This window comes from Manis javanica, chromosome 15 (genome assembly GCF_040802235.1).
Source record: "Manis javanica isolate MJ-LG chromosome 15, MJ_LKY, whole genome shotgun sequence".
Lineage (NCBI taxonomy): Eukaryota > Metazoa > Chordata > Mammalia > Pholidota > Manidae > Manis > Manis javanica.
The window spans coordinates 75,319,846-75,346,985 of record NC_133170.1 but is presented as its reverse complement, the minus strand read 5'-3'; the positions used below and the strand labels follow the sequence as shown (position 1 = coordinate 75,346,985).

At 44.4% G+C, this 27,140-nt stretch overlaps 1 protein-coding gene and 1 long non-coding RNA gene across 5 annotated transcripts in view; one reads left to right on the top strand and one right to left on the bottom strand.

Annotated features, from left to right (window-relative positions):
* Positions 1–23,715, bottom strand: part of CCDC60 (coiled-coil domain containing 60) — a 160,682-nt gene extending 136,967 nt beyond the window's left edge. For all 4 annotated transcript variants that reach the window (XM_073222841.1, XM_073222842.1, XM_073222843.1 and 1 more), the window contains exon 1: positions 23,197–23,715. In XM_073222841.1, the coding sequence (XP_073078942.1) occupies positions 23,197–23,286 (90 nt within the window). In that variant the 5' untranslated portion in view covers positions 23,287–23,715. The remainder of the gene's footprint in view (positions 1–23,196) is intronic.
* On the top strand, positions 7,360–20,037 carry LOC140846514 (uncharacterized). Its single transcript, XR_012125675.1, has 3 exons — positions 7,360–7,773; positions 8,337–8,440; positions 20,022–20,037. It is a non-coding gene; the product is annotated as an uncharacterized lncRNA (long non-coding RNA).
* Positions 23,716–27,140: the final 3,425 nt, after the last annotated feature.

The window sequence follows — 27,140 nt, the reverse complement described above, 5'->3', positions numbered from 1 at the left end:
CTGCTAAACATGTTAGTATCATTTACTCCATCCTCAGCCCCTACTAGATAGGAAAAGGGAGGCTCAGGCAAAGAGCTCGAGGCTGCTCAGCTATAAAGAGGGAGCTCTGGGGCTTGAACCCAGGCAGCCCTCTCCACGGCTTCCTTGTCCTCCCCTTTGTCCTTCTCTCTCTTTTCTTCCTCGTTCAATAGCTTTGCTGTACAATTCACGTGCAATTCATCCACTAAAAGTGTACAATTTGGTGGTTTTTAGTATATTCACAGGCCTGCACCACTATCACCACCATCAATTTTAGAACATTTTCATCAGTTCGAAAGAAACTCATTAGATATCACCCAAATGTCCTACCAGTCTCCCCAGGGCCTAGAAACCACTTTCTATCTCTACAGGCTTTCCTTTCCTGGCCTTTCATCTGACTGGATCATGTAGTGAATGGCCTTTTGTGTCTGGCTTCCTTCCCTTGACATCACATTTTCGAGGTCCGTCCATGTTGTTGCGTAGATCATGACTTCACTCTGTTTTTACGGGCAAGTAATATTTCCCTGCCTGGATATACCACCTCTGGTTTATCCCTTCATCAGCTGATGGACATCTGGGCAGAGCTCACATGTTGACCTCTCTGTCACGTAAGCTTGCTGAAGGTCACAGTTAGGGGTAAACCTGGGATTCAGGTCTGCCAGCTCTTGTCCCACATTACTGAGCAAAGATGTGACATAAAGCTCTCCTATACATCAAAGGCAGAGGTTGGGGGACCTGGGGAACGTATGCAGGATTACATGTAGGGAAGGAAAGCTAAGAGCAACTGCAGAGGAATTGGGGAAGAAAGAGACTTGATGGCTCTTTCTGGAGAGGAATAAGGCTCTCGTGTGGCAGGTGGGCCTGGTGACCTTGGAGAAGCCTCTTAACCTCTCGGTGCCCCAATTTCCTCATCTATAAAATAGGGAGATAATAACAGTACCTACCCTTTGGGGGTGTACAAACTTTTAATGAGTTAATCGTTGTAAAGGTGATTAGGAGAGTGCCTGGCTATTTTTGCTATTACTTCTATTATTACTCAGGAGATGTCTTTGGGGGTGGCTCACCTTAATCCTACTGGTACACAGAGGTGCATCCCCAAAGGCCATATTTGCTCTAAGAAGTGCTCACTGGCCCACTGACCTTGCTCTGGACCTCAGTTTTCCTATCCATCAAATCAGGAGAAAGGGTACATGTATTCTAAGAAGGGCAACATTCTCCCTGCTTGGATTTCCTCATGGAGCATGTTCCCATCCTTAGAGCACAGCTTCTCTGTCTGCATGGGAGTGGGGTTTCTCAGGCCTTCCAGGTTGTGGGGAGACCCTGTCATCCTGTGCCCCATCCCTGCTTCCCCTCTCCCCCACTGGTGTGGACGCAGGGCAGAGCAAAGGTTAAAATCAAGGGCTTTAGTGAAATGCAGAAGGGACGCCTGGTTCCACACCTTTGACCAAGTCATCGAGCCTCTTTGTCCTCAGTTTCCTTATATCTAAAATGGGTTAATAGGATCATCTCCCTTCTCTGTTTGAGGATGAAATGAGTGTATTCATGGAAAACACCCTAGTGCATTTGGCATATACGAGGTAAGCTCTCAAAGCATCTTAAACATTATGAGTGTGGAAAGGCCAAGACCTCAGGTGAGAGGCCCAGGTCTATAAACTTGCAATCTTGGCCCCAGTGCCCTATTAAGCAGACTGTGGTCTCTGCAATTTTTGAGTTTACTGGAGAGAGATTGTCTCTGATCCCCATCAGCAATTAGGTGCCTGCCTGTGTGTTTGCTTATTCTAATCACATCCCCCAGCTAATGCCACGTATGTCTATGTACAAGAGAATGACTTACATGCAGAGAACACCAAATACGAAAGCCCGCAGTGATGCTTTGTTTGGGCAGCGTTCCCTGCTCACTGCTTATGAGAACATAAAGTTCATTGGCAGCTCTGTTTATCTCACTTTAGTTAACTGATAGATCCCTCTGCCCTTCAGTTTGAAAACCCCTCTTGGTTTTTCCCTGAGCCCTCTTTCCTCTAGCTCTACCCCCTGACCACAGAACACACAGATACACACAGACATGCACCCTCGCATCAGAGTCTCCATTTGTGTAATGTGATATCATGAGGGCAGAATGGATAGGATTTGATAAATTTGCCAGTGAAGTCTACTTTTATTTTAATCGGTTAAGTACCAATGAGGAAATACAAATAAGATGCTAAAGTGTTTCCCTTTCATAGACATTTACTTATTTAGTAAATACGTGCATATTTTTTAGTGTCCATTATATGCCAGGACGTGTTGATTGTTCTCAAATCTGTTCCTGTCTTTCCATCTCCCCCCACAGTCTAGTTCCGGTTAGCCTCTGGTCAGGAGGGAAGCATGAGCTTTGGAGCCAGAAAGAGGGGTGTTGGAATCCTAATTTACCACTACTGGTGTGATCTGGGACAAGTTCATCTCCTTCCCCTCAATCTCCTGATTGGTAAAATGGAGCTCAATATACTCACCACAGTTGTTCTGAGAATTAAATGAAATAATATTTTTAAAAATGTCTATCAGTGTCTCCTTCACTCGGTAGATGTTCAACGATGTACTAATTTCTGTCTGCCTTCCATGTCCACTGAGTTTTCTATTACACCCCAGAGCCTGCCTCCACCTTCACCTCATTCATCCAGTCATCCTTGATTCCCATTTCAAATGCTTCTTCAGGGAGCTTTGCCTGAAGCCCTGGACTAACCTAGATGTTCCTGCTGTTTTCTCCCATGACAGCCTGTGCTTGCCTTTCTGCAACATTCATCATGCTTGCAATTACTTGTCCAGCACAGATCTCCCCCTCTGGGCTGAAGCTTACACAAGGGACGGGTGGGGAGCAGCAGTGCTGTGTTCCTCAGGATGCTCAGCAATTAGAAGATGCACCAGCAAATGACTCATAGCATTTCAGATTTTAAAAAGGAAGTGAAACTGGAACCAACCCATATGTCCATCAACAGGAGAATGGGTAAGTTCTGATATTCATATGTTGGAAAACAATTAACTCTACAATAAAAAGCTGCAAACCTCTGGTATACCCAACAACGTGGATGAGTCTTAAAGACATGTTGAATGAAAAAAGTCAGAGACAGAGATTATAACCTTTTTTTTTTTTTGAGAGGGCATCTCTCATATTTATTGATCAAATGGTTGTTAACAACAATAAAATTCTGTATAGGGGACTCAATGCTCAATGCACAATCATTAATCCACCCCAAGCCTAATTCTCGTCAGTCTCCAATCTTCTGAAGCATAACGAACAAGTTCTTACATGGTGAACAAATTCTTACATAGTGAATAAGTTCTTACATGGTGAACAGTACACGGGCAGTCATTACAGAAACTTTCGGTTTTGATTACACATTATGAACTATAAACAATCAGGTCAAATATGAATATTCGTTTGATTTTTATATTTGATTTATATGTGAATCCCACATTTCTCCCTTATTATTATTATTATTATTTAATAAAATGCTGAAGTGGTAGGTAGATGCAAGATAAAAGTAGAAAACATAGTTTAGTGTTGTAAGAGAGCAAATGTAGATGATCAGGTGTGTGCCTGTAGACTAAGTGTTAATCCAAGCTAGACAAGGGCAATAAAACATCCACGGATGCAGATTTCTCTCAAAACAGTGGGGGTGAGGTTCTAGACAGAGAGTATATTCTGTGTGATTGAATGTATACGAAAATTGAGAGCAGGCAAAATGGCTACATGATAGAAAGTAGACTGGTGGTTGCCTAGGGCTGGGGTGGAAGAAGGGATTGATCTCAAAGGCAGGAGGGAACCTTTTGAGATGACAGAACTGCTCTCGCTTTTGATTGGGGAGGTGGTGCAGACATTTGTCAAATCTCATTGAGCTGTAGACTTACAAAGTTTGCATTTTATTTTATGTAAGTGGTACTCCAAAAAGTTGATAAAAAGGAACAAAACAAGCAAAAACAAAGGAAGAAAAGAATGAAAGAAAAAAAAAGGAAGAAGGGAAGCAAGTGTTGCTTGAAGTCTCCCCAAGTTTTAGCTTGACTTCAGTTTCTGAGAAGGATGTTTCATGTGGCAGTTAGTGGAAACCCATTGTTCTCATTGAAACAAGAAGGGAAAAAAAGATAAATTACAAAAAGTCATATTTTCAAAGACCCTGAAAAGCCATAGAAATGAAAGATTAGATGAACTAAAATTCCAGAGAGGGAAAGGTTCTTCCTAGAAGTTATGAAAGCCGTCAGACAATGGAATGACATTTTTAAGTGCTAAAAACAAAAACAAAAACCTTGCCACCTATAGTTCTGTATCCAACAAAAATACCCTTCAAAAATGACAGCAAGATGAAGACATTACCGACACACAGAAGCTGCGGGAATTTGTTACCAGCAGTCTTGTGCTGCAAGAAATAGCAAAGGAAGTCCCCAGGCTGCAGGAAGTTGATCCCAGATGGAAATAGGGACCCCCAAGAAAGAACGAAGACATCAGAGAGAGAAAATGTGCATTCACACTGGTAGAAAATTGACTATTTAAAGCAGTATTAATAACTATGTCTTGTGGCTTTATAGTAAATACCAGAAAAAAAGCAAAAATTTTAATAGAAAAGCATTGATAACTTTGACTTTGTTAAGTTTAAGACCTTCTTATCAAAAGGAGCCAATGATGGAATAAAAAGAGCCTGGATGAGTATATTCAGAGATGTGACAAAGGACTCAGATCAGAGATATATAAAGAATTCCTACAAATTGATAATGAAAAGACAGCCAATCAGTGTATGAAAGGATGCTTAACATCATTACTCATCAGGGAAACCCAAATTAAAACCACAATCAGATCTCACTACACACCCACCAGAATGGCTGACATTAAAAAGACTGATGCTGATGTGGGTGGAGCAACTGGAACTCTCAACCTGGCTGACACTTGGCAATGCTGGAGTTTCTGATAAAACTAAACTACCCCTAGTCTATGACCCTGCAGTTCCTAAGAGAATTTAGTGTATATGTATCTATTCATACAAAATACATAAAAGAATGTCCAAGCGGCTTTATTCATATACACTGTCCATCAGTGGGACAGTGTATAAATAAATATTATATACACACACACATACATTTTACACACACACATGCATTTTATACACACACACACATTTTCTTGAGGACAGTACTTATGGGAACATTTTAATACACAATCTTAAGGAAGTTTCACATGAGCAACATTGTGGTTTCAACATTCATCCATATTATCAAGTCTCCCCCCATGCACCCCATTGCAATCACTATCTATCAGTGTAGTAAAATTCTGTAAAGTCATTACTTGTCTTCTCTGTGCTATACTGCCTTCCCTGTGACCTACCTATATTTATGTGCTACTTATAATGCCCCTTAATCCCCTTCTCCCTCCCTCCTCACCCACCCTCCCCAACTCCTTCCCTTTCTTAACTGCCAGTCCCTTCTTGGGTTCTGTGAGTCTGCTGCTGTTTTGTTCCTTCAGTGTTTGCTTTGTTGTTACACTCCACAGATGAGTGAAATTATTTGGTACTTGTTTTTCTCTGCCTGGTTTATTTGACTGAGCATAATACCCTCTAGCTCCATCCATGTTGTTGCAAATGGTAGGATTTGTTTTCTTCTTATGGCTGAATAATATTCCATTGTGTATGTGTACCACATCTTTTTTTTATAGTTAAGAATTTTTTTATTAAGTTATCATTGATATACAGTCTTATAGAAGTTTCACATGAGCAACATTGTGGTTATTATATTCACCCATATTATCAAGTCCCCCTCACACACCCCACTGCAGTTACTGTCCATCAGCATAGTAAGATGCTCTAGAGTCACTACTTGTCTTCTCTGTGCTACTATACTGCCTTCCCTATGACCCTCCTACATTATATGTGTAGTGTACTACATCCTCTTTATCTATTCATTTACTGATGGACACTTAGGTTGCTTCTATATCTTGGCCACTGTAAATAGTGCTGCAATAAACATAGGGGTGCATATGTCTTTTTGAATCTTAGATCTTGTTTTCTTTGGGAAAATTTCTAGGAGTGGAATTACTGGGTCAAATGATATTTCTATTTCTAGTTTTTTGAGGACCCTCCATATTGCTTTCCACAATGATTGAACTAATTTACATTCCCACCAACAGTGCAGGAGGGTTCCCCTTTCTCTGCATTCTCACCAGCATTTGTTGTTCCTTGTCTTTTGAATATTGGCCATCCTAACTGGTGTGAGGTGCTATCTCATTGTGGCTTTAATTTGCATTTCCCTGAAAACAGGCAATGTGGAGCATCTTTTCATGTGCCTATTCGCCATCTGAATTTCGTCCTTGGAGAAGTGTCTGTTCAGATCCTCTGCCCATTTTTTAATCGGGTTGTTTGCTTTTCGGGTGTTGAGGTATGTGAGCTCTTTATATATTTTGAATATTAACCTATGGGAACATTTTTATATGAGCAACACCTAAATCATTTAGGTGATTGAATAAAAATCTTAAAATACTTAGAATAATGCTCTAAAAATCACAGATTTTCACTCCCACTTACACTGTTTGGAAGTGACAGTTTCCCCATACCTAAAAGTGGATCTTAGAAGTATGTGATAATGGAAAAATGAGCAAGAGACTTGGACTGGCACTCCACAAAAGAGTATATCCAAATGGCCTATAAACCTATGAAAAGATGCTCTGTCTTATTAAGCATTAGGGAAATGCAAATTAAAGTCACAGTGTGATACCACTAAACACCCACCACAGTAACTATAATTTAAAAAACTGACAATACAGGGCAGCTGGAACTATCCTCCACTGCTCATGGGAGGGTAAATGGGCTCAACCACTCTGGATGACCATTTGGTGGCATCTTCTAAGGCTGAGCATACGCATGCCCTGTGGCCAGCAATTCCTCCCATGAGTATATAACCTAATGGAAATCTGTACATTTGTTCACAAAAAGACATGTACAAAGAACATCCATGGCAGCATTTTTGTAACAGATCCATCCCTTGTCCCCACCAACCCCCCCAAATAACACAAGTCAAAAGTCCTTCAACAACAAGTAAATGGGTAAGTAAACTGTGATACAATATTACTGTAGAATGCTCTGCAGCAATGTGAATGAACATACGGCAATTACACATGAAAACATAAATGAAACTCATCAAGTACAAATAAAGCCAGATCCCAAAGAGTATCTATAGTATTATTCCATTTATATGAAAAAAAAATACAGGCAAATCACACTGATGGTGAATGAGATCAGGATAGTGATTACCACTGGGGAGCAGGGGAATTCCTGCCTGGGAGGGCGCTGAAGGGCTTTCCAGGGGTTCTGGTAATGCTGTGTGCCTTGATTTTGATGAAGTTGCATGGATCTTTTCACTACGTAAAAATTCATCAAATCGTACACTTACATCTGCATGCTTTTCTCTGTGTATGTTATACTTTAGTACAAAAAAAGCTTCTTAAAAAAGTGTTTGGGTGAGAATGAAATGATTTGGAAAAAATATAATAATGGAAAAAGACTTCCAAACACACAGGTGAATGTAAGAAACTGCAAATTGGTCCTGACACAAGATACTGCAATGATGAGGCCGATTCTTCAGGCCTTTGTTACAAACCCAAAGTGAAGCATCTGATATATTTCTCATTTGCATTGCCAGGAATTTAATCTCTGGAAAGACACAGGAATAAAGTGAAAAATGGACCAGGAAACAACAAAGGAGGAAAACTTGATGGAAACTTTGGGGAAAGTTGACCACAGTGTATGTATCTGGGGGGTGAGGGGTTGGTATTATATTGGGAAAGAAGAGAATTCTGGTCACATTCTGCACTAGACCTCAGAGAGAAATGTTCTAAAAATCTGGTAGAAGATTGATTATGAGCTCATGGCCAAAGTCTCTAGGAAGAAACATGGTGTGGGACTCCAGATAATGAAGTTTTGAATGAAATGGATATGAATGAATGAATGAATGAATATGAACATAATGTAATGAATGAAATAAAATGAATAACTATGCATAGCTCTAATAACAAAGCAAGGGGTATGGACTTCTACAGAGAACCACTGATCTTAGATATTCAAATTGGTCTCCCCAAAGATGGCAGGGAAGACACATCCCTAGAAGTGAATAGACCTCTAAAATATAGCCAGAAAACCTAAAGGCAAGAATGAGTGGAAATTTAAAAATAAAATACCAAGAGCAATACATTTTAAATAGGAATTGTATTGTTCAGAGCAAGTGGATGTACCAGGAGATACTAGGTGCACTCTTTGAGATCTCGGATTAATCTATTCAACCAACATTTGTTGTGTGTCTTCCACCAGGCTGGCACACACTAGGTGCGCTGCAAACACCTGTTGAATGAACCAGTGAATTCAAAGATCGTTCCTGCTTTGGTGGACCTCCCTGATGGTGGTGACACAGACTGGTGAGCAGGTGTGGGGTGGGGTTTATGAGTGTGGCACCCCTTGAGAGTTGGAGGGAAGAGCCAAAGGAGAGAGTCAGAAGGTTCTTGAGGGGAAGAACTTTCCAATCTGTCTTGTTTAAATGAGCCCTGAATACTTGCCTGGATCCAGGCAGCATTTCAATCAACAACTAGGAAGAACACATAGAAGGTGAGACCACATAACTGCACTCCCGTCCTCTCTCAGGGAGACCAGGACACTCTGGTTACCTAAGTTACAAGGATCCTCAAAGTAGGAACTATCTTTACCCCCATTTTGCAGATAGGGAAACTGAGGCTTGGAGTGAGAGACGATTTTCCCAAGGTCATACGGCTGAGAAACAGCAGAGCCAGGGCTCACACTACGTCAAGTGGGCTCCAGAGCCAGCATGTTACCATCACGTCCTCCCACTTTGGATAGAAACCTGGCTAGATGAAAGATGCCCTGTGAGGCATCTTGATGGCTCTGTGGTTTGAGGTGATGGGTCCCCACCTTCAGAGCTTCTCGGAAATGGGGAATCTGTTGTTCTGGATTGTTTTGCCTCCTGAACCCAAGGAACAATTGTTTGGGGTGGGCTCCCTTAGCCTGAAATCTACCTCTCCTTGAAAAGAAAGATGATTTCTGAATGCTTTGTGACCCTTTCTGAATCAGCAGCAACAGCTGGTAAATGCATGCTTTCCACACAGCTGTACCATTTCTGCCTTGAATCCACTGGGCCTTTGTGGCATCTACCCCCTTTTTTGCTTAAATTCATTTGGGGCCAATAATATGCTTTGTTGAGAACCAGGCTTTATAAAATGAAGAAATTAGCTGCAGTGACATTGTGTGGTCTGTATTCATGAGTTGTAACTCCGTATCAAGTTCATTATTGAAACAAAGCCCCCACTTGCCTGAAGCCCTATGCTCTGTGTCTAGCTGGAAAGAAAGCCTCCCTTTTCTTTGTTAAAGCAGAAAAGCAAACCTTCAGGAAATGGCGATTGATGCTGAAAATCCCCCAACACACCATCTTAACCGAAACAGCATGAATTGTGGTCCTGGCATTTACAAGCTGGAGACACCCTCATGCTCTTCTGCCTTTGGTTTAAAACATTATGTGGGCCACGTTGTTATCAGTCTTACCTAACGATCTATTTACCTAAAGTGCACAATTACAGAACAGGTTCCCATTACAGTCCAGGGCAGACGGAAGACTGTTAATGAAACCGCTGGTCTGCGGGATCGGATGGCTTAGCGATCGGTCCGAAAGGCTGCCGTCCCTGGCGTCCGAGTGGCCAGGCTGCCGAGGTTTTTCTTTTTCTGGTTTTTAAGGCAGATGAAAGTGTACAATAAGTGAAGAAGCTAAAAGGAAGCATAGGAAGAGCCAACAACTATTGTTAGCCATTAAGAGACCAGGAGAGGTGTTGTGGAGAGAGACAGACACACAGACACACAGACCAACCTCTAAGGCACAGCTTCCAAACCTGCAGGGACGTAAGCATGGCTTTCTGGGGAGTTACAGTTTTTGATTTTCTCTGAATCAGGGCTGGCTGCTTAGGGGTGTCTGACCTCTGACTACCATCCCGCCCCTTCCTTAAAGCCCCTACCATGGATTAAATAAAGGTCCTTTGGGTATCAGAAGTGGCTATCATCCTTCCCAGGCAGACCAGGAACAACACGGTCTGGCTTCCTTCTAAGTCAGTTTGTTGTAGGACGATGTTCCAATATCAAAAAGAAGAAAGGGACACTTTGTTTTATGAGTGCCCATGAGATGGCTGTGTCTGATGTGACTTCTGTGGGCAGTGGGGCACTCCCCCCAGCCCCCAACAGAATGCTCCTCTAACTTCTGATGAGCTCAGAAAGGCTTTGGGGTCAAGGAAGATGCTGGCTGTAGGACCATGGTCTGGAACTGAGTTTGGGGACTTGAGAATGAAGCCAGGTCTCCATCCCAGAAAACATGAGCAGCTCTGGGCATTGTGCACAGAGGTAAAAAATAGGACTTTGGAACCAGACTTGCCTCGTTTTGAGTCTTGGCTTGTCCATCACACAGATCACTTTTTATCTCTGGGTCTCGGTTTTGTTATCTGTAAAATGGAGGTGAGAACACCTGTTGTCGAAAGTCCTCAAGATAGTGTTTGTACATCACCGGGTGCTCCGTGAACCCTCAGTAATGGTAGGACAATGGGACAGACTAATGGGATAGGATAGTATAGACAGAGGGGCATCAGACTCCAAATGAAAGTGAGAAAGGCCACCTTGAAGGGATCTCCAGGGTGGCTTAGGGGAATGGGTCCCTTGATTCATATCCACTTTGAAATAGAAAAATAGAGAGGAGAAAGGAAGAAAGAGAAGTGATTTATTCAACAATAGCTGCTGAGATGCTTTGCATCCTGACCACAGAGGAGGAGGATGCTTCATCTTTCACTTCAAGCTGAATGACGGGGAGGCCTCCGTGGGATTGCTCAAGAGCTTAAAATGTGACCCCTGCAGCTGGGGGACTGGTGGGCTGGCCTCTGACACCCTTCCAGGAGGCCCAGAGGACAGAAGCAGGCTAGGGAGGGCCCCTGGGGCAGGGTGGAGAGATGGAGCCTGTGCTGGGCTAGGAAATGGGGCTTGTCTTCAGTGGTGTGTCAGGGGTGTGTTGTCACCTGGGGGCCACATGTGCCACCCAAGGAAGGAATATCAGTCTGGGGTTCCATTCTCACCAGGGGCCTGGGAGACCCCAGTGTCTGGAGCCTGGGTGGACCGACTGCTAGTAAACCAGAATCTGAGGGGTGTGCCAGCTGATAGACAGTGTGTAGAGAGCTACAGTCAATTGGAAGTCAGCAGTAGAGAACTTCCAAAGTGCCTAGAGGAGAAGGAGCCAGCTGTAGACATCTGCTGGGCCCACAGAGAATAGCGGTATCTTATGGCTGTTACAGTAAGAACCCTCCCATGCCCTCTATTTTCCCTTCCAGCCGACACAATCAGGAAGCTGAGAGGTGGGGGTACTCCATGGGTAAAGGAACAGACATACTTCCCACATCCCTCCCCTGTGGCAGGTGGCCTGCATGAAGCCATCCCTAACAGACCCAAGACGGGGCTCACTCATTTCCTTGAGAGAAGGTTGAAGTGTTGCTTAATGTATTATGATCTTGAATCAATGCTTTTAACTTCTGAATCGTGACTTGTCTTATAGACTTAAAGAGACTGCAGCAGACCCAAGGACCAGTAGAAAAGGCCCTGGATACATTGTTTTTATGCAGGAGCTAAAGAAAAGCTTCCTCCACTGAGAATAATTAAGGGGAGCAGGGAGAGGCAAAAATGACCCCCAGTTTGGATTAGATCCCAGGCTCCAGTCAATGGGCAGGTTACTTGGGTGACGCTGACGTTACAAAAGGAGGGAGGCTTTGTGAGGCTTTTGGCAGTGGGCTGGAGTGGACTGCGAGTCCCCCGAAAGCTTGTCAGTTGCGGACTTCAGGGGCTTCTAGGGTGAGTGGAATGTCCTGGAAATACCCACTAGACTTTCACCTTCCTGGGTGAGGACAAGCCAGAAGTGAAAAGCCTACGGGATGCAGTCAGTATCTTCTCCACCCCCACAAAGCCCCTCGCATTAAGTGGTTTTCCTTCTTTATGCTCTTTTGTGAGTGAGGACATGTTTTCCCTCAACCCACCCACCCCCAGAAAAAGTCAGACTTGCTTTGTTAAGTAATATGCAATGGTTAAGAATGGGGACTTTGCAATTTGATCCAACTTGGGTTTGAATGCCAGATGGTCCTCTAACTAGTCGTGGGGCTCTGGACAAGCTATTTAACCTCTCTTAGCCTCAATTTCCTTGCCTGCAAAATGGAGTTAATAGCACCTACCTTTTAGTACTGTAGAGTGAGTGGAATTGGGTAATTCACAGGGCTTGGTGCGGCACATGGTGCTTAGAAAGTACTCAGCAAATACTATCAGTTATTTCTATTAGCTTCACCATGACTATGTAAAGTGCATTTATTTAATTCTAGAACACTGACATCATGTTTAACCTTATGAAGGGGACAAAAGCATCCCTAGGATTTTGCTCTTCATAGGATAACCTTGAGAGATTGATGATTCATGAGGACATAGATATTTTTCTCAATACCATTCTTTCTTTCACCAAAAGAAACATGTTGACATTATGCACAACAGAACATGAGTGTGGTTGTACATAAAGCACCAAAAGAAGGTGGAAGAATATTAATAGTAAGTCAATCTCAGTTATTATTCTGGATACAGTCTTCATGAACATTATCTTGACTCTCCCCAGGATTTAATGACAGTGAGAAAACAGCCTCAAAGAGGGGAAGCAAGTAGCCTAAGGTCACAGAGCAGGCAAGGAACAGCAGAACCAGGGCTCATACCCCAGCAGGATCAATATAGCCCAGATGCTAAGTCAGTCAGCTCTGACATGAGTCTGTCTGGTCAGCCAAGAAGACTCAAAATTGTCGTTTATTGAGACAATGTAGGTCCAAGCCCTGGAGCTATAGGAAAAGGGGACCAGGAGGTTGTATCTTTTTTTGTTGGTTTGACGCAAGGACGGAAACGGTGAGGAGTCTAACTGGGGGTAAAATCATCCAGGCTGCTACTGTAGTTCCTGTGGACCCTGCAGGATGCTCCCCGACTGCCACTGTTTTCCCACCCACTAGGAGGATGCCAGATTCATGATCCCTCAAATTCTCTGGTGCCTGTCAACAAGGTTTGCTTCTTGAGTTTTGAAAGGCCTCTTTTAAAAGGTCTAAAAATATCAAAGCAGCAGTTTGATTAATAGAGGAAGGGATCAGCTAATAAGCAATACAGGTGACAGTCATGTGCTAATTGCCTTTTGGGCATTTTCTTCAAGGGCTCTTGGAAACGCAACATTTTAGTCATGTTACCCTTTCGGCTGCCTTTTCCAGAATGCATAAAAAATGATCAGCATGAGAGTCATCATCTCTGGAAATGTCAGTATTTAAATGTTTTAATGCTTGATATTTGGGAACCAGCAGCTTCAATCCCTAAATGGAAACAGGAAGAGCTAGCATTTAATGAGCACTTACTATGTGCCAGGGGCTCTTCTCAGCATTAACTCTATGTTCCTGCCAATAATCCTATAAAACAGGAACTGATATTATTTCCATATGTGAGAGAAGGCAACTGAGGTAGAGAGTAACTTGTCCCAGGCCACACACAGCACGTATTAGGATGGCGTCCACACTTACGGATGTGCTGGGGATATACTTATGAATAAAACATCTATGGCCCTTGTCCAGATGCGATTTACAGTTACCTGAGGGCTGTGTTGCCTCACTAGGTACATGGACTTACCCTTGGTCCTGCAAATAGAGACTAGAGAATATTGAACTTTCTGCCTTGGGCCAGGCACTGTGCTAGACTCTGGGGACAGAATCATGAGCAAGCGTGGTCCTTTCCCTCAAGGAGCTCCAAGTCTAGAGGTGGGTTTGGACAAATAAACAGGCAATTATGATGCAGGGATTTTTGTGGTAGAAAATAAAAAATTCAGTGGGACAGAGTTTGGATTCACTCGGAATCCACTGAACCAGATATTTACCCAAACTATTCAACCCAAGTAAGCTGTTGACAATTACCAACATCTCAGGTACATCCCATCCCACCCCCACAGAACCTCATTCCTCATTAGCTGGGCCTGGCTTCCTATCTGTTTTTATCTAGCAGGTCTTGGCAGTATACTGACCCAGCATCAAAATATGCCTTTCTTAGAAATGTGACTTTAATTAGAAATGGCTTATAAATCTTCACTGAAATGAGCATTATTTAGAAAGATGAGTTTAAGCCACATGCAGGGTTCCCTCCACTCCATCCTTAGCTATGCTTCTCTTCCAGAAGAGCTCACCAGCATGTTTTAGCAAGAGCTCGAGACAATGCAAAAGTTCTTGTCTGTGGTGTAGTCACATTCTTGCTTGTAAAATTGGCACTTTCCTTTCCCTGCCAGCGACTTTTGGATATACTTTTTAAAAATTGCACCGAGATGCCCCTCTGGGAGAGATACCTGCCTATGGCCCCTTCTCATTGCAGTCAACCAGGCTGATCTTAAAAGCACAGGATCTCTCTAGTTAGTCCTGGATTCAAATCCTAACTCAATCACCTACTCATCTGGTGTCTCTGGTCAAGTTGCAAAACTTTGCCACACCTCAGTTTTCTTCTCTCTACAAATAGGGGTAATGATAGCACCTGCCCCACAGGATTGAGAAGTTAATTTTAACAATATATGCAAAGCACCTGATGTACAATAGAGGCTCAATAAGTGGTAGCCATTATTTGCTCTCTAGAGTCACGTGGCAAGGACAAAGCCCCAGAATTGCCAGGTTAGATTTCCTGCAGATGAATGAAGAACCCAGAGAGGTTAAGTGATTTGTCCAAGGTCATACAGCCAGGCAGCGAAGAGATCTGGGATCAGAACCTAGCCTGCTAATTCTAGGTGAAGGCCATGCCTGCTCCAGCACCACTCAGATGGGAACATCTGGCCAGGGAAAACCAGAAAAAGAGAGAAATTGGGGGAGGAGGGGCATTCTAGAAGGAGGAAAAAGGTGGAGGGCATGGCATATTAAAAAACCAGTTAGTTTGGTTTCTGAGTAGGAACCGTGTAATTTGAGATGAAGCTGAAAAGTTGGCAAGACCAGATCGTGCAGAGCCTTTTAAATCTCATTAAGGATATTAATCTTCATTTAGTGGGGCAATGGAGGGCCATTTAATTGTTTTAACCAGGGGAATAATGATATCATCCTTGCATTGAAAGAGAATAGCCTGGAAGAAGGTCAGACTGAAGGTAACGAGGGCAGTTTGGGGCTGGTGGAGTAGTCCAGGCTAGAGGTTGAGAGGGAGAGGTCAGAGATGGAGCTTGGGTTTCTGCCTGAGCAGTTGGTACACGATGGCATCATTTAGTTAAGTGGGCACTGTTGTTTCACCATCAGATAAGCATTCAACCGTGGAAAGGCATTCAGGACTTTGTCCTCTATCACCCTGGTTTCTCAATCAGGGATGATTTTGCCCCCTAGGGGACATTTGGCAAAAATCGGAACACAATTTTGGTTGTCACCACTCTGGGGTGCTACAGACATCTTCTTGTATAGAGGCCAGGACTAGTTTCGTATCCTACAAGGCACAGGACAGCCTACCAGCCCCAATTGTCAATACAGCCAAGGCTGAGAGACCCTGTTCTGCTGAAACTCAAAGCCTTGAAAGATCTAGCACATTAGACCTGTCTGGTTATTGACAACTTTGGTGAGAATTCATGGAGCAAAGTCCTCCCTAATTTGACAACGCCTCCTGGATAGAAACTTGGGGAACTGTGTGTGGAGAGGGAGAGTATGGAAAGATTTATCTACCGGAATTCTGTGGGAGAGCATTTTGTCAGACAGGGTACCAGGAAAGAACTTGTTCCTTGGGGGAGAAGGGTAATATGCTCCCACCCCGACTCCGATGCATTTTCTTATTTTCTAAGTTATAGCTTTGGCTCAGTGTCTTATACCACCCTGTCTATAGCCAATGTTTAAGATTCAGGTCAGATGGCTTCTCTGCACATTTCTTCTCATGACAGGACTTGTTCCTATCTCCAAGCTCCTGTATATTTCCACCTTTCTTTTGGTACTCTTATTTGATTCACGGTTATTCATGAATTTGCTTGCCAAGACAATAGTGGGTTTCCTGACGGAAGACCCCCAGACCCCATTCATCTTAGTGTCCCCAAAACATCTGTAATGGTAGGTGTTTAATAGACACCTTCAGAAGGTGACCCGACCACGTTCCGGGCTACAATGGGGCATTGTTTGCTGTCCTTTCTGCCACGGAGGTACAGCCCACCAGCAACCCCTTGATGCCCCACACAACACTGACCCCATCCCAGAAGCCATCTTCGCTGGATAATCTTCCCACTCTGTGAAACCTGGAAACCCCAAGGCACTTCCAGGCTTGCCAGCAGATCGCCAGACGTGGCTAATTTTCGGGTTATTAAATAAAACTACTGATTGCATAAATTCCAATTTAGGCAGAAAGACATTAGATCAAAACTGAGCCCCACAATAAATTTTCTCAGCAGAGTTTGAAAACAGGAATTTAAAAGGGAAAATGCCACCATCGCATGGTAGAAGGTATGCCATTACTGACAATTAGGATTTTGAATTTAGTTGTCAAAAAGATCTCTGAGAAAAGTATGTTGATTTATTCAATCCAAGAAAGGTTTAATTGGCTTCTGTCAGATTTTATGTAAGTGCTGCTTGCCACGAAACCCCACACGGATTCTGCAGGTTTCGAATTTAACGGCTGATGGACGGCTGAGTCTTTGGAGGCTGTGGGAATGCCAAAGGGGGTCATGAGTAGCAATCTTCCCACAGCTGTGCAAAGACTAGTCTCACCAGCATTTCTTCAAGTCCCCCTTCCCCCAAATGGTGCAACCAGGGGTCATAAGAATAAAGGTAGCATGCATTTCACTATAACCGCTCTCTTGTCATCTTATTCCCTGCAAGTGTATGTTTCAGAGTTTCCAGAAGGTTATTCCATGTGACTGTCTGTATTCACTTCCGTATCGCCAACACCTAGCATCATGCTTGGCATATACTTGGAGCCCAGTGAATACTAGCTGGATTGAATGAACGAAGGTTTCCACTGGGGGCTTCTCTTCCCCAGGCCTCCACAGCCCTCTGCTGGACACTGCTCTGTTTTTAAAATTACCGCTGTGGATAAGGGCCCTTGAGTCCTGGGCAGGTGCTGTATAGGGCAGGGGATGTCTCTCTTGTTTAGACTGATCTCTATCAGTGTGTGGGCTTGGAATCTCCAATGTCTGAGCTTTTGTGAAACCGTTTGTGCCAGTCACTGCTGGTCAGTCAAGCCAATACCTTCACCTCTCTCTTGCCCCTGTTTTCCACACTCATGTTAGAAACATGTTTTTCCAGCCATTCTTGCAGTTACAAAAGGCAGGTGACACTATTCTGGCAAATGAGATATAAGAGGAAATATGCTGGAAAGGTTCCTCAAAAGCCTTTTCTTGCCTTATAAAAGTGACAAACATAACTCTTATTTTCCACTTTTCCCTCTTTCTGCTGAAGTAAGGCTATGATGCCTGGAGCTGGGGCAGTGATTCTGTGACCATGAAGGAAAAGGAGCTACTCATCTTGACATTAGCAAGCTCTTGAACCAAAGCCAGCCGACTTCATTCACCTCCAGACTTCTTATATGTGAAAAATTAATTCATTTTGTTAAGTCACTGCTTTTCAGTTTTTCCTGGGGACTACCAAAAGATGCTGACCATCAGCTTCAAGGAGCTGTCGCTGTCACACATGCTGGCCACTGACCTCCTGGTATACATTCTTACTGGCCAGGCAGGCCCAGCCCACCCCTGAGCATGGCAGGCCCATGGCGTGGGCCGCAACGGGGTCCTAAACCTGGAAAGAGTGGGGAGCTGGGCTTGAGAGTCCAAACTCCGGGGGAGGGAGAAGGGGTGGGCCCCACTCATTCTCCTAGTGCACCTCGGCCTTGCCTTCCAAGAAGCCAGGCCAAGCTGGCCCATCTGCATGGGGTCTGGCCCAGCTGTGGGGCCCTGTGGGTGGACACACCAGTTTTGGGTTAAGTAAAAGGAAAAAAAGAATTTTTTTCGTTTTACTTGCAGCCCAAAATGACCCTGATTGATTCCCCGGGGTTTCCTTTTTCTTACTTCCTTCTGGTTCTTCTTGGGATTCAAGCATGAACAGTGGGCCTGGGCTGAGAGTTAAATCCAAGGGACTCCAGCCGTGCTCAGGCTTCCCTTATCTACAGCTAAGGTTTTTAGCTGGGTCAAGCATTTCTGCCATCAGGATGGACTTCCCACCTGGTCCTTCATGTAAATATACTCTCACACCAGTTCTAAAAAATGTCCCTCCACCTGCTTCTTCCCTTCTACCCTGAAGCTGGGACTTGGCCTCGCTAATGGTGGACCCCGCTCCGTCTGTACAGTTAATACTGAGCTTCCTCCAGACCTTATATCTCGGCTGATGACACCTTCCAAATGGTGGTGGTGGCTCACACGTCCAGTCAAAGGGACAGGAGCACAAGTGATAATAACCACCACCCTCAGTTATTAGGGGTCAACTATGTACCAAGAATTGTGCTGGATATTTCACACGCATTATTCGATGTAATCCTCCGGAAACATCTGCACAGTAGACCCTGTTACTATTCAACCCATTTCACAGAACCTCATATCAGAGAGGGTCAAAGAGATCTGAGCCCACCTTTGTCTAGCTTTAGCTTCTGCCTAGTCACTAAGCTTGTATCCCATTCACACGCCTCTTTGATGTTTCTTCTGCCGCCCTGCTCAGCCTCACCTCCCCATGCTGAGCAGCTGCGTCTTCGCAGATGAGACAAAGAGCTCGCTTCATTTAGTCCAGCATTAAGAAAGTGCCTGTCGCTCTTCCCGTGTCAGGAGGAAATGAACACGCGCCTTCTCTGATCCTGATTTATCATGGAGGGGAGCCGCCTGTCACCCAGGTCTGCAATTAGACCCTGCAAGACTCACCAAGACAAGCATTACCAGTCCAAAGCGTCAGGGCAGGAAGAAACAAAACAAAACAAAAAACAATTTGAATTCTGCAATTGTCTCTTGCAGGAACAATGGAGTCAGAATAATCCCTTGGAGGGAAAAGGACTCACTGCTATTTTCCTGGCCTAAGTCATGAGTGATAAAAAAAAAAATGAAGGTGCAGCTGTCTGGGATTCTTCAGAATTGTATCTCAAGGGGTCATTAGAGCTTTTATTTTACCTTTTTCAGGGTAATCAGTGATTCAGTGCAGGGGGCGTGGTCTGTGTGATGAGAGGCTGGAGAAATCACCCAGCACTCAGCCCTCTGGCAACAAAGACCAATGACTCACCACTTACCTCTTCAGGCTGCCATTTCTCTTGTGGCCAGGAGGAAAATCATTTCGTGTTTGCAGTGGGAGCGTCTTATGCTGGAGGTCAGCTTGTTGGGAGAAATCTTTCTAAACAATGTTGGGGCTCCTTTCCTGATTCCAGGCAGCCCTACTGGGTGTGCAGTGGGCTGGACTTTTGAGACTCTGCACACCTCCAAACTCACCCCAGCAGTCGGGGGAAGAGATGCTCACACCAAAGTTCTCCATACCTGGGATCCTGCCTAATTTGCCCCCTTCTTCCCGAACTTGCCAACTCCCCTCTTAGCAGAGAACTAGACCCTGGGGCTCTTCCAGCCTCAGTCTACCCAGGTGCAAAAGGGGGTTAATACCAACACTTCTACCATGGAGCTGATAAAAAGATTAAGCACCAAAGTCATAATGGCTAACATTTCATAGTATTTACTCTGTGCCAGGCTCTGTTCTAAGAGCTTTATCCATATTAACTACTCTTAACCTCCACAATGCCTCTCTGAGAGAGGATCATTTTTATTCATCTATTTCATCTATTCCAGCATACATATTTTCTTTCCATATTTTAACATCTCTTTAATAGGGGCACATCTTATAATTGAAATCAGGTTATAATTTAATCAGTAGAGTTTTTCTTAGTGGCTCAAGAAATTCATGATGCATCTTGAAATGGAAGACCTCTTAGGTTAGATAAAAAACTGATGTGTCCATTTCACAGATGAGGAAACTGAGGTGCAGAGAAGAACAGTTGCTTAAAGCCACACAACCTGGTAAGTAGCAGAGTTGGGCTGTGAACCCACGTAGTCTGCTGAAGAATCTGCTCTTTTAATCATTATGCTGGGATATGAGCAGAGTGCCCAGCATGATGCTTGGCTGTCTTAGGATCTGCCCACTTAAGAAAGCTTCTTTACGGGTTTTTCATGACAACAAGGTGGAAATTTCAGGCACCAAGAGATGGAGCTTGTATAAGAAAATGCACAACCTTCTCGTTTTTGCGAAATGCCATTTCTGCATTTCCATTCTAGAACATGGAGGGGGGTATGCTATGTGCCCCCTCTTTTTTCAGCCTTTTCCAAGGAAGGAAATGGGAGTCCATGGTAACTACCCATGCCCTGCTCCCTCCCTCTCACACAGCTAATCCCATTAGACTTTTCTTTTGCTACCTTGGGAAGCAAAGGGAAAAGGAACTCCCTATAAGATCAGGGAGCCCAGCATAAGGGTGAGCGAAAGGCTCCCTCAGCAGAAGGCATCCACGCAGAGGGTCTGCATATCTTATTCATGCTAAAAAAGGAGACATGAAAATGCTATGCAAGGCAGGGTGCCACTGTAATAGTAGTTATGATGTAACTGCTTCCATCTCTGTGAGGAGGAAAGTGGTCAGCGGCCGAGGGCTTCAGGACCCTTTCCCGCAGGTGTCGCCCACTGCGCTAGTGCGTGGTGGACTCACAGGAAGTGGTATTGCCATGCAGCCCAGTGTGGCCTCACCTTCTTCCTCTGAGAAGCCACAACCTCCCGTGGATCACTTCCCATTGGACACCTACCTGGCTGTCTGACATTTATTATTCTCTTTTATGTTTGTCCCCTTTCCTCCAAACAAACCTGAAAACTATATGAAACCAGTGATTGTGACTTACACCCTTTTTGTGTCCCCCCAGAGACATGCTAACTTCTGTCACTGCCTGATCAGCATGAGGCAGGGTGAGCTGGAACTCTGGAGCCAGACAGATTGGAATGCCAATCTGTTCCTTGCTGCCCAGTGTCCCTGAATAAGGGACCTGTCCTCGCTGGGCCTTGGTGTTGCCATCTGTTGCCACTCCTATCTTGAAGTATTGTAGATGGTTCTGAAATGTCTAGCTCAGAACCTGGAATGGTGAATGCTCAGCTATCATCATTGCTATTATCACCACTGAAAATAGTATTGGTTTGATTTATACCAGAAGTTGATCTTAAAATCTGTACATATTTTCATGCGGTTTGTTGCTTTCTAATTAAGCCTGGTTTAGGTTAATCAATGCTGAATGGTAGCTCAAAAAGGCTGAAGTTTCTGAGGGTTATTACATGTGGGCCAGGGACCTCCTTGGGTCTTCATTACTTCTGAGAAGGTAGGCTGAGGGCAGCACAACTTCAGGGAGGCTTCAGTTTATCCAATAGTTCTCTGGAAGCTTTATTCCCTTCTCTTAGCTCCCTGAGTCCGCCAACCTCTCTCCCCCAAAATCTGACACACACACACAGAGCTCTGAGTTAGCTATCCTCTGCATTCCCATGACACCAAACAATACTTTTCCAGGACATCATTGATCACCGTACATTACAATTATCTGTTTATCTCTTTCACTCCCCATCCCAAACATACACACTACAGACTGTAAAATATTTAAAGGCCAGTCTCATTTATTACAAGAGCAAATGGTTAGCCCATAGCAAGTTCAACAAATGTTTGCTAAATGAAGAAATAACAATAGAACAAAAATCGAGGAAGTGCTGTGTGTTAGGAATGGTTCTAGGAGCTCTGGGCATATCATTTAATGCTCACAGCGATCCCAGGAGTCAGCACCGTGATATCCCCATTTTACGGATGGTAGCACCAAAGCAGAGATGTGCTACAACTTGCCTGAGGTCATGCGGCTGCTCAGGGGCACAGATCCAGGGTTCCAATCCAGGCTATGTGGGCCTGCTGCTCATGCTCTCACACTCACCTCTGCTTCTGAAACATCCATCTCAGTCCTCATTCTTTTCTTCCCTCTCTTCCCCCAGCGCTATGCAGGGAGCTCAGTCCCAGAGGGGGCTGCTCTGTATGGAACCCATTTCTGGGCAGTATTTTGAAATGAAATGAGGCATGTGAAGATTGCATCTTGCACAGTGAGCTCACTAACAGGGCTGAGCAATGAGAGGGGCCATAAAGTTGTGCTAATCCTTAGAAAATAGAAGCTCAGGAACCCTTTGGACCACCCTGTAAGCATGGGTGAGTTTTAAGCTCGCTCTTGTGTACTGACTTCCCTGGGACCTTCCTTCCTGGGGCACGACTCTGAGCCATAAGATGTGCCACTGTGGGTGGATCACCGTGGGCAGGTACCGCCTTTGACCCTCTCTCCCACCGTTCACCTGACTTGGCTGATCAGTGGTGCTACAGAGATCTGTGGATAACCTGAACAAAGTTCAGTTTATGTGTGGATAACACTTAACAAAGACATACCCAGCCTACCCAGTTATGATTAGTTAAAACAAAAATGCTTGACTCCACTCATTACATACATGCCAAAGATTTTTCTGTGCCTTCAGATCAACAATGGTATTTCATGTCACATATACACATCATCATGTCACATATACACATCATCAAGTGTTCAGATCCTGCTAAACAATTCCCATATCTTACTTCACTCAGTCTTCACACTGTTTCTGCCTAGCTGATATTCCTGTTCTCACTTCATGGACATGAGGAAATAAAGGCTTAGGGATGCTAAGCAACTTGTCTAATGTCAATAGCTAGTGAGTAGCAAAGTCAGCCTTCAAAACCAAAAGTTGACAGTGCAGTCTCTCAGTAAGAGAGAGAATGTGCACGTACTTGAAGCCCAGCAGATCGCTGAAAATAATTTCTGCGACGGCAAACCTACAATTCATCTTAATTTTTATCTGATGTTCTACAGTGTCACTGCCGATTTATTCCATCATTTTGGAATTACTGGCTAATAGGATGGCCCAGCTCACCGTTCTGGCTGGCGTTTTCATTCTTTATGAGAAACCACCCAGTTATAGCAACAGGGATGTGTCCGGACAATTTAATTACACCATGACTCTTCTTTCTTTCCCTGGCCCTTCTTGGCCTGGAGGCTAATTCTTATTTCATTTGGTCTTTAAAACATGATAGGTTTCAGCAGAGAGGGAAGCCTTACCTGGGTTAGATGTTCTGAGCCATAAAAGGGCCAAAGGGCTCTGGAATTGGGGGAACTCTGCATCTTCTTGGTGGCTGGTACCTTGGTCATTTTGGAAATCCTTCAGGCTTAGCTTGTGCCCCGCAAGGGAATGGTTTTTCTGGAATCTTCTGCTTCAGCAACCACTGGTGCGAGGGTCTCCAGCAATTTCTCCCTGACTCACAAGTGCACACCCAATTACACACACTCCAAAGAGGTTTCTGACCCAGGAGTAAACGGAAAGCAAGTCACTTGGGTCTCTCACAAACAGGATGAGGAAGTCCAGACGGCAAGCCTGAAATTATTCACTTTTTAGAAAGTTCCAAACTTTTATGAGCTCCCGATTCTTTGGAAGGGGGTATATTTCTCTCCTATAAACAAAAATATGAATTAAAAAAAATAAAACTCCACTGACAAACTCTGGAGGGGGCCCAAGAAGGGGCCCCCAGATCACCGTCCTAAGGCGCCGCAGTCTGCGGCTCAGGTTCCCATTGCTAGGAGGAGGTGGCCGCTAAAGGCGAGGCGGGGGCGACTCGGTTGCCTGGCAACGAGACGCCATGGAGGACTTTCTTATTGGCTGGGATTGGTGGGGGCGTGGTCACGAACTCCCACGAGCCGCGGGCATGACATCCGGGAATAGGCGGTTGGCCGGGGGAGCCACATTCTCCAAACTGGTTTCTCCTCTCAGGCTTGAGGATCTTGGCCCTTTTCTGTCCTCCTAAGTACAACGCCTTCCTTCCAAACTCCGCTCTGCCCTATCACTAACCTACTAGTGCCTTGATTTGGGTAGCCCCGTGTGTGCCTTTAGACCCACAATTATCTTAACCCGAGATACCTTTTTCCACTTGACAAACTTCTACTCATCCTGCCAAGCCCCCTTGTACACACACACACACACACACACACACACACACACACACACACACACACACGTGTATATGTATATATATGTATATATGTGTATGACATTTATTGAGTGCTTAGACTGTGCTAGACACAAGTGTTTTCCATATAATAACTCATATAGCATGTTTTCAAGGAATATATTTTATTACTCTATTTTACAGACTAGGAAACAGGCTTAGAGAGATTGAATGACATGCTTAAGGTCACACAGAAAGTGCCTCAGCTGCCATTCAAAGCCAAACCTGAGGCTGTAACCACCTAACACATGACCAAGCATAAAATGCCTAACTTGGCTGAGCCTTGGATTGCATATCTTTAAAATGGGGAAAATAACTTTACTGGGGGTTGTCAGGGATTAAAACAGATAATGTATGTAAAGGCTGAGCATGGGAGGAATCCTAGTTAAATGGCAACTATTATTATTATTTCTTGACAACCCATCCCCAGGAAGAATTAGTCATTTTTACAGTGCAGTGTTCATTCCACAGCAGATATTAATATTAACTAATATTTATTGATCATTTGCTCTGTGCCAGGTGCTCTACTAAGCACTTTACATACATTAATTTATTTAATCCGTCCAATAACCCTATGGGGCAGATTCCCAGCTTGTAAAAGATTTATCACACATGTTATGATTTGCATGCTTTATCCTTGGCATTATTTCATACTGGAGCAATCTGACTCACTTTCTCTCTAAATCTTGAGCTGCCGAGGATCATGATGTCATCTCAGCCACCCACTGACCTCACCTTCTCTTTAGAAGGCATCTGTTGCTAGATGACCCTCCCCAGAATACCAGATTCCTAGCCACACAGCTCTACATGCTGATGCTTGGAAGTCAGTATTTTTTCACCAATGTCTGAAGACTGAGTCTGACCTTCTTTCAGAGGAAGTTTGGGTCTTCCTGCCTGTTTTGTGGGCAGTATTAAACAATCAGCAAGTGCTTTCAGAAGGATGCAGATAAACTGAATTGTGTTCAGAAGATGGGGCTGGGGATGAGAGGGGATGAGAAAAGAAGACAGCATGGGAAATGTTCAGCCCCGAGCAGAACAGACAAAAGGCTGTCTTTGTGTGGCTTCCTGGGACAGGCTTGACGAAGAAGGGCTCAACAAGTTCTCTATGAGCCCAGAAAATAGGAAGAGGTTTAGGTTCAATGTAAGGAAATAAATATACAGCAGAGCAGTGTTTTAAAAGGCCTGAGCTCTGGAGTCAGACTGACTTGGCCACTGAGCAGCCTCAATGAGAACTGCATAGGACAACAGCAAAAACCAAATGGATAATCCACGAGAAACACAAGGCCTAGCAAAAAGGAAGTGCTCAGTAAAGGTTAGCTCTTATTTCTTCTGTTACTAATATCCACCTCTCAGAGTCACGTGAGAACTGGAAGCAGAAAGGGAGGGATCTGGAATCGCAAAGATCTGTGTTCAAATCTTGGCTCTGCCATTTACTGGTAGTGCGGTGTTTGTCAAGACATCTTACCTCTCTGAGCCTCATTTTCACCATGTATGCCAATAGTGGTAGTTATGCCCATTTCATATGGCTGGGAGGACTAAGTGAAATGACAATGCATGGAGTTCAAAGCCTTCTCTTTCTCATTCCCATTCGTGAAGAGGCATATTCTGTAGGGAGAGAATAAGCTCCCAGCACTTGAGGTGTTCTACCAAGTAAGGTCAAGTTCTGAGGTACTGGGGGTTAAGACTTCAGCATATGAATTTTAGGAGTACACAAATCAACCCCTAACACTGAGCCACCTCAAACAAAGAGCTCATGCAAGGTAGGATAGATGTCACTGTGTTTCCCTCAAAAATTAAAAACATCCCTATCCTCTTCTGTGAATTTTCAGCAGCACCCTGGGGTGCCTCAGTGCATAGTTTGGGAACCATGAAGACATAGGACCATTTTCTGTCTATGAGCTGAGCAGCCTGGAGGTACAAGAAGTTAACACCCACAGGCATAGACAAAAAGTAATGACTAACAGGAGTTGGTGGTTAAGCCCTTACCTCCTTGCCCCTCAGGTAGAACATCTCTGGAGCAGACCTATATGCCCCTAGAGGTCCCCTCCAGGGCTGACTTGGGGCAACCTCATTGCCTGTTGCAGTTGCCTGCCCACTGATGACCCCACATTGGCTGCTTCCCCTTTTCCCTGTTTCACTTTCTCACTCCCTTCTGTCACTGCCTGGATGACCTCCCAAATAGACCCCTTAAATCCAAACTCTTGTTCCAGGTCTGCTGCTGGGGAACCCAACCTAAGTCAGCACTGACTGCAAGAACCAGGGAGGTGGGTCCTGAATGGGCCCCTCTCCCTCATCCTGTTGCACGGACTGGCTCCCTGCTTTGCCCACCGTGCCCCCAAATCCCCCTCTCACCATCGCTGTCGTAGATATCTCGAAGAGTTTCTTATGTTAAACACCGAGATGCCAGCATGTTTTCAGATATGCAAATACATCCCCCAACAGTGAAATATTTGACAACTAAGATATGAAGTGATTGTTTAATTCTTAATTCCTGGTTGATGTATGCAGAATGTGATCTGGAAGATGTGAAGCGATGGGCATTCTCTCCTCCCAATTTGCCAAAAAGAAACGCACCGGAAGGGATTAAAAAGACGTATTGAGTAGAAGAAAAATTTTGGAATGTGTCGGACACCAGCTGGGGGAGCTGAAGTGCAATCTCAAAATCTGCTTAACACTTGGATTTCAGTCAGTAATACATATGTTTGGCATTAAAACCCTATTGGAAAAGTCATCGTTTTCTGAGTATCTTTAATATACTTTTCCATGTTGCATCTAGCACCCAGAGAACTTCTGGCTATTTTTACTGAAATGCCAGCACTGGATTTATGGGGCCCAGGGCAAAAGTAACACTTGGGGCTCCCTTGACACCTGGCGATCTATTGACAAATTGCAGCCAGGACAAAATACCACTGGATGTTGCGTATTTGCACCTCCACAGACTCCTGCATTTCATTAAAGGGTCACTGCTTGCTACACTGCCCCCAGGGGTCTCTGTGGCCCCCT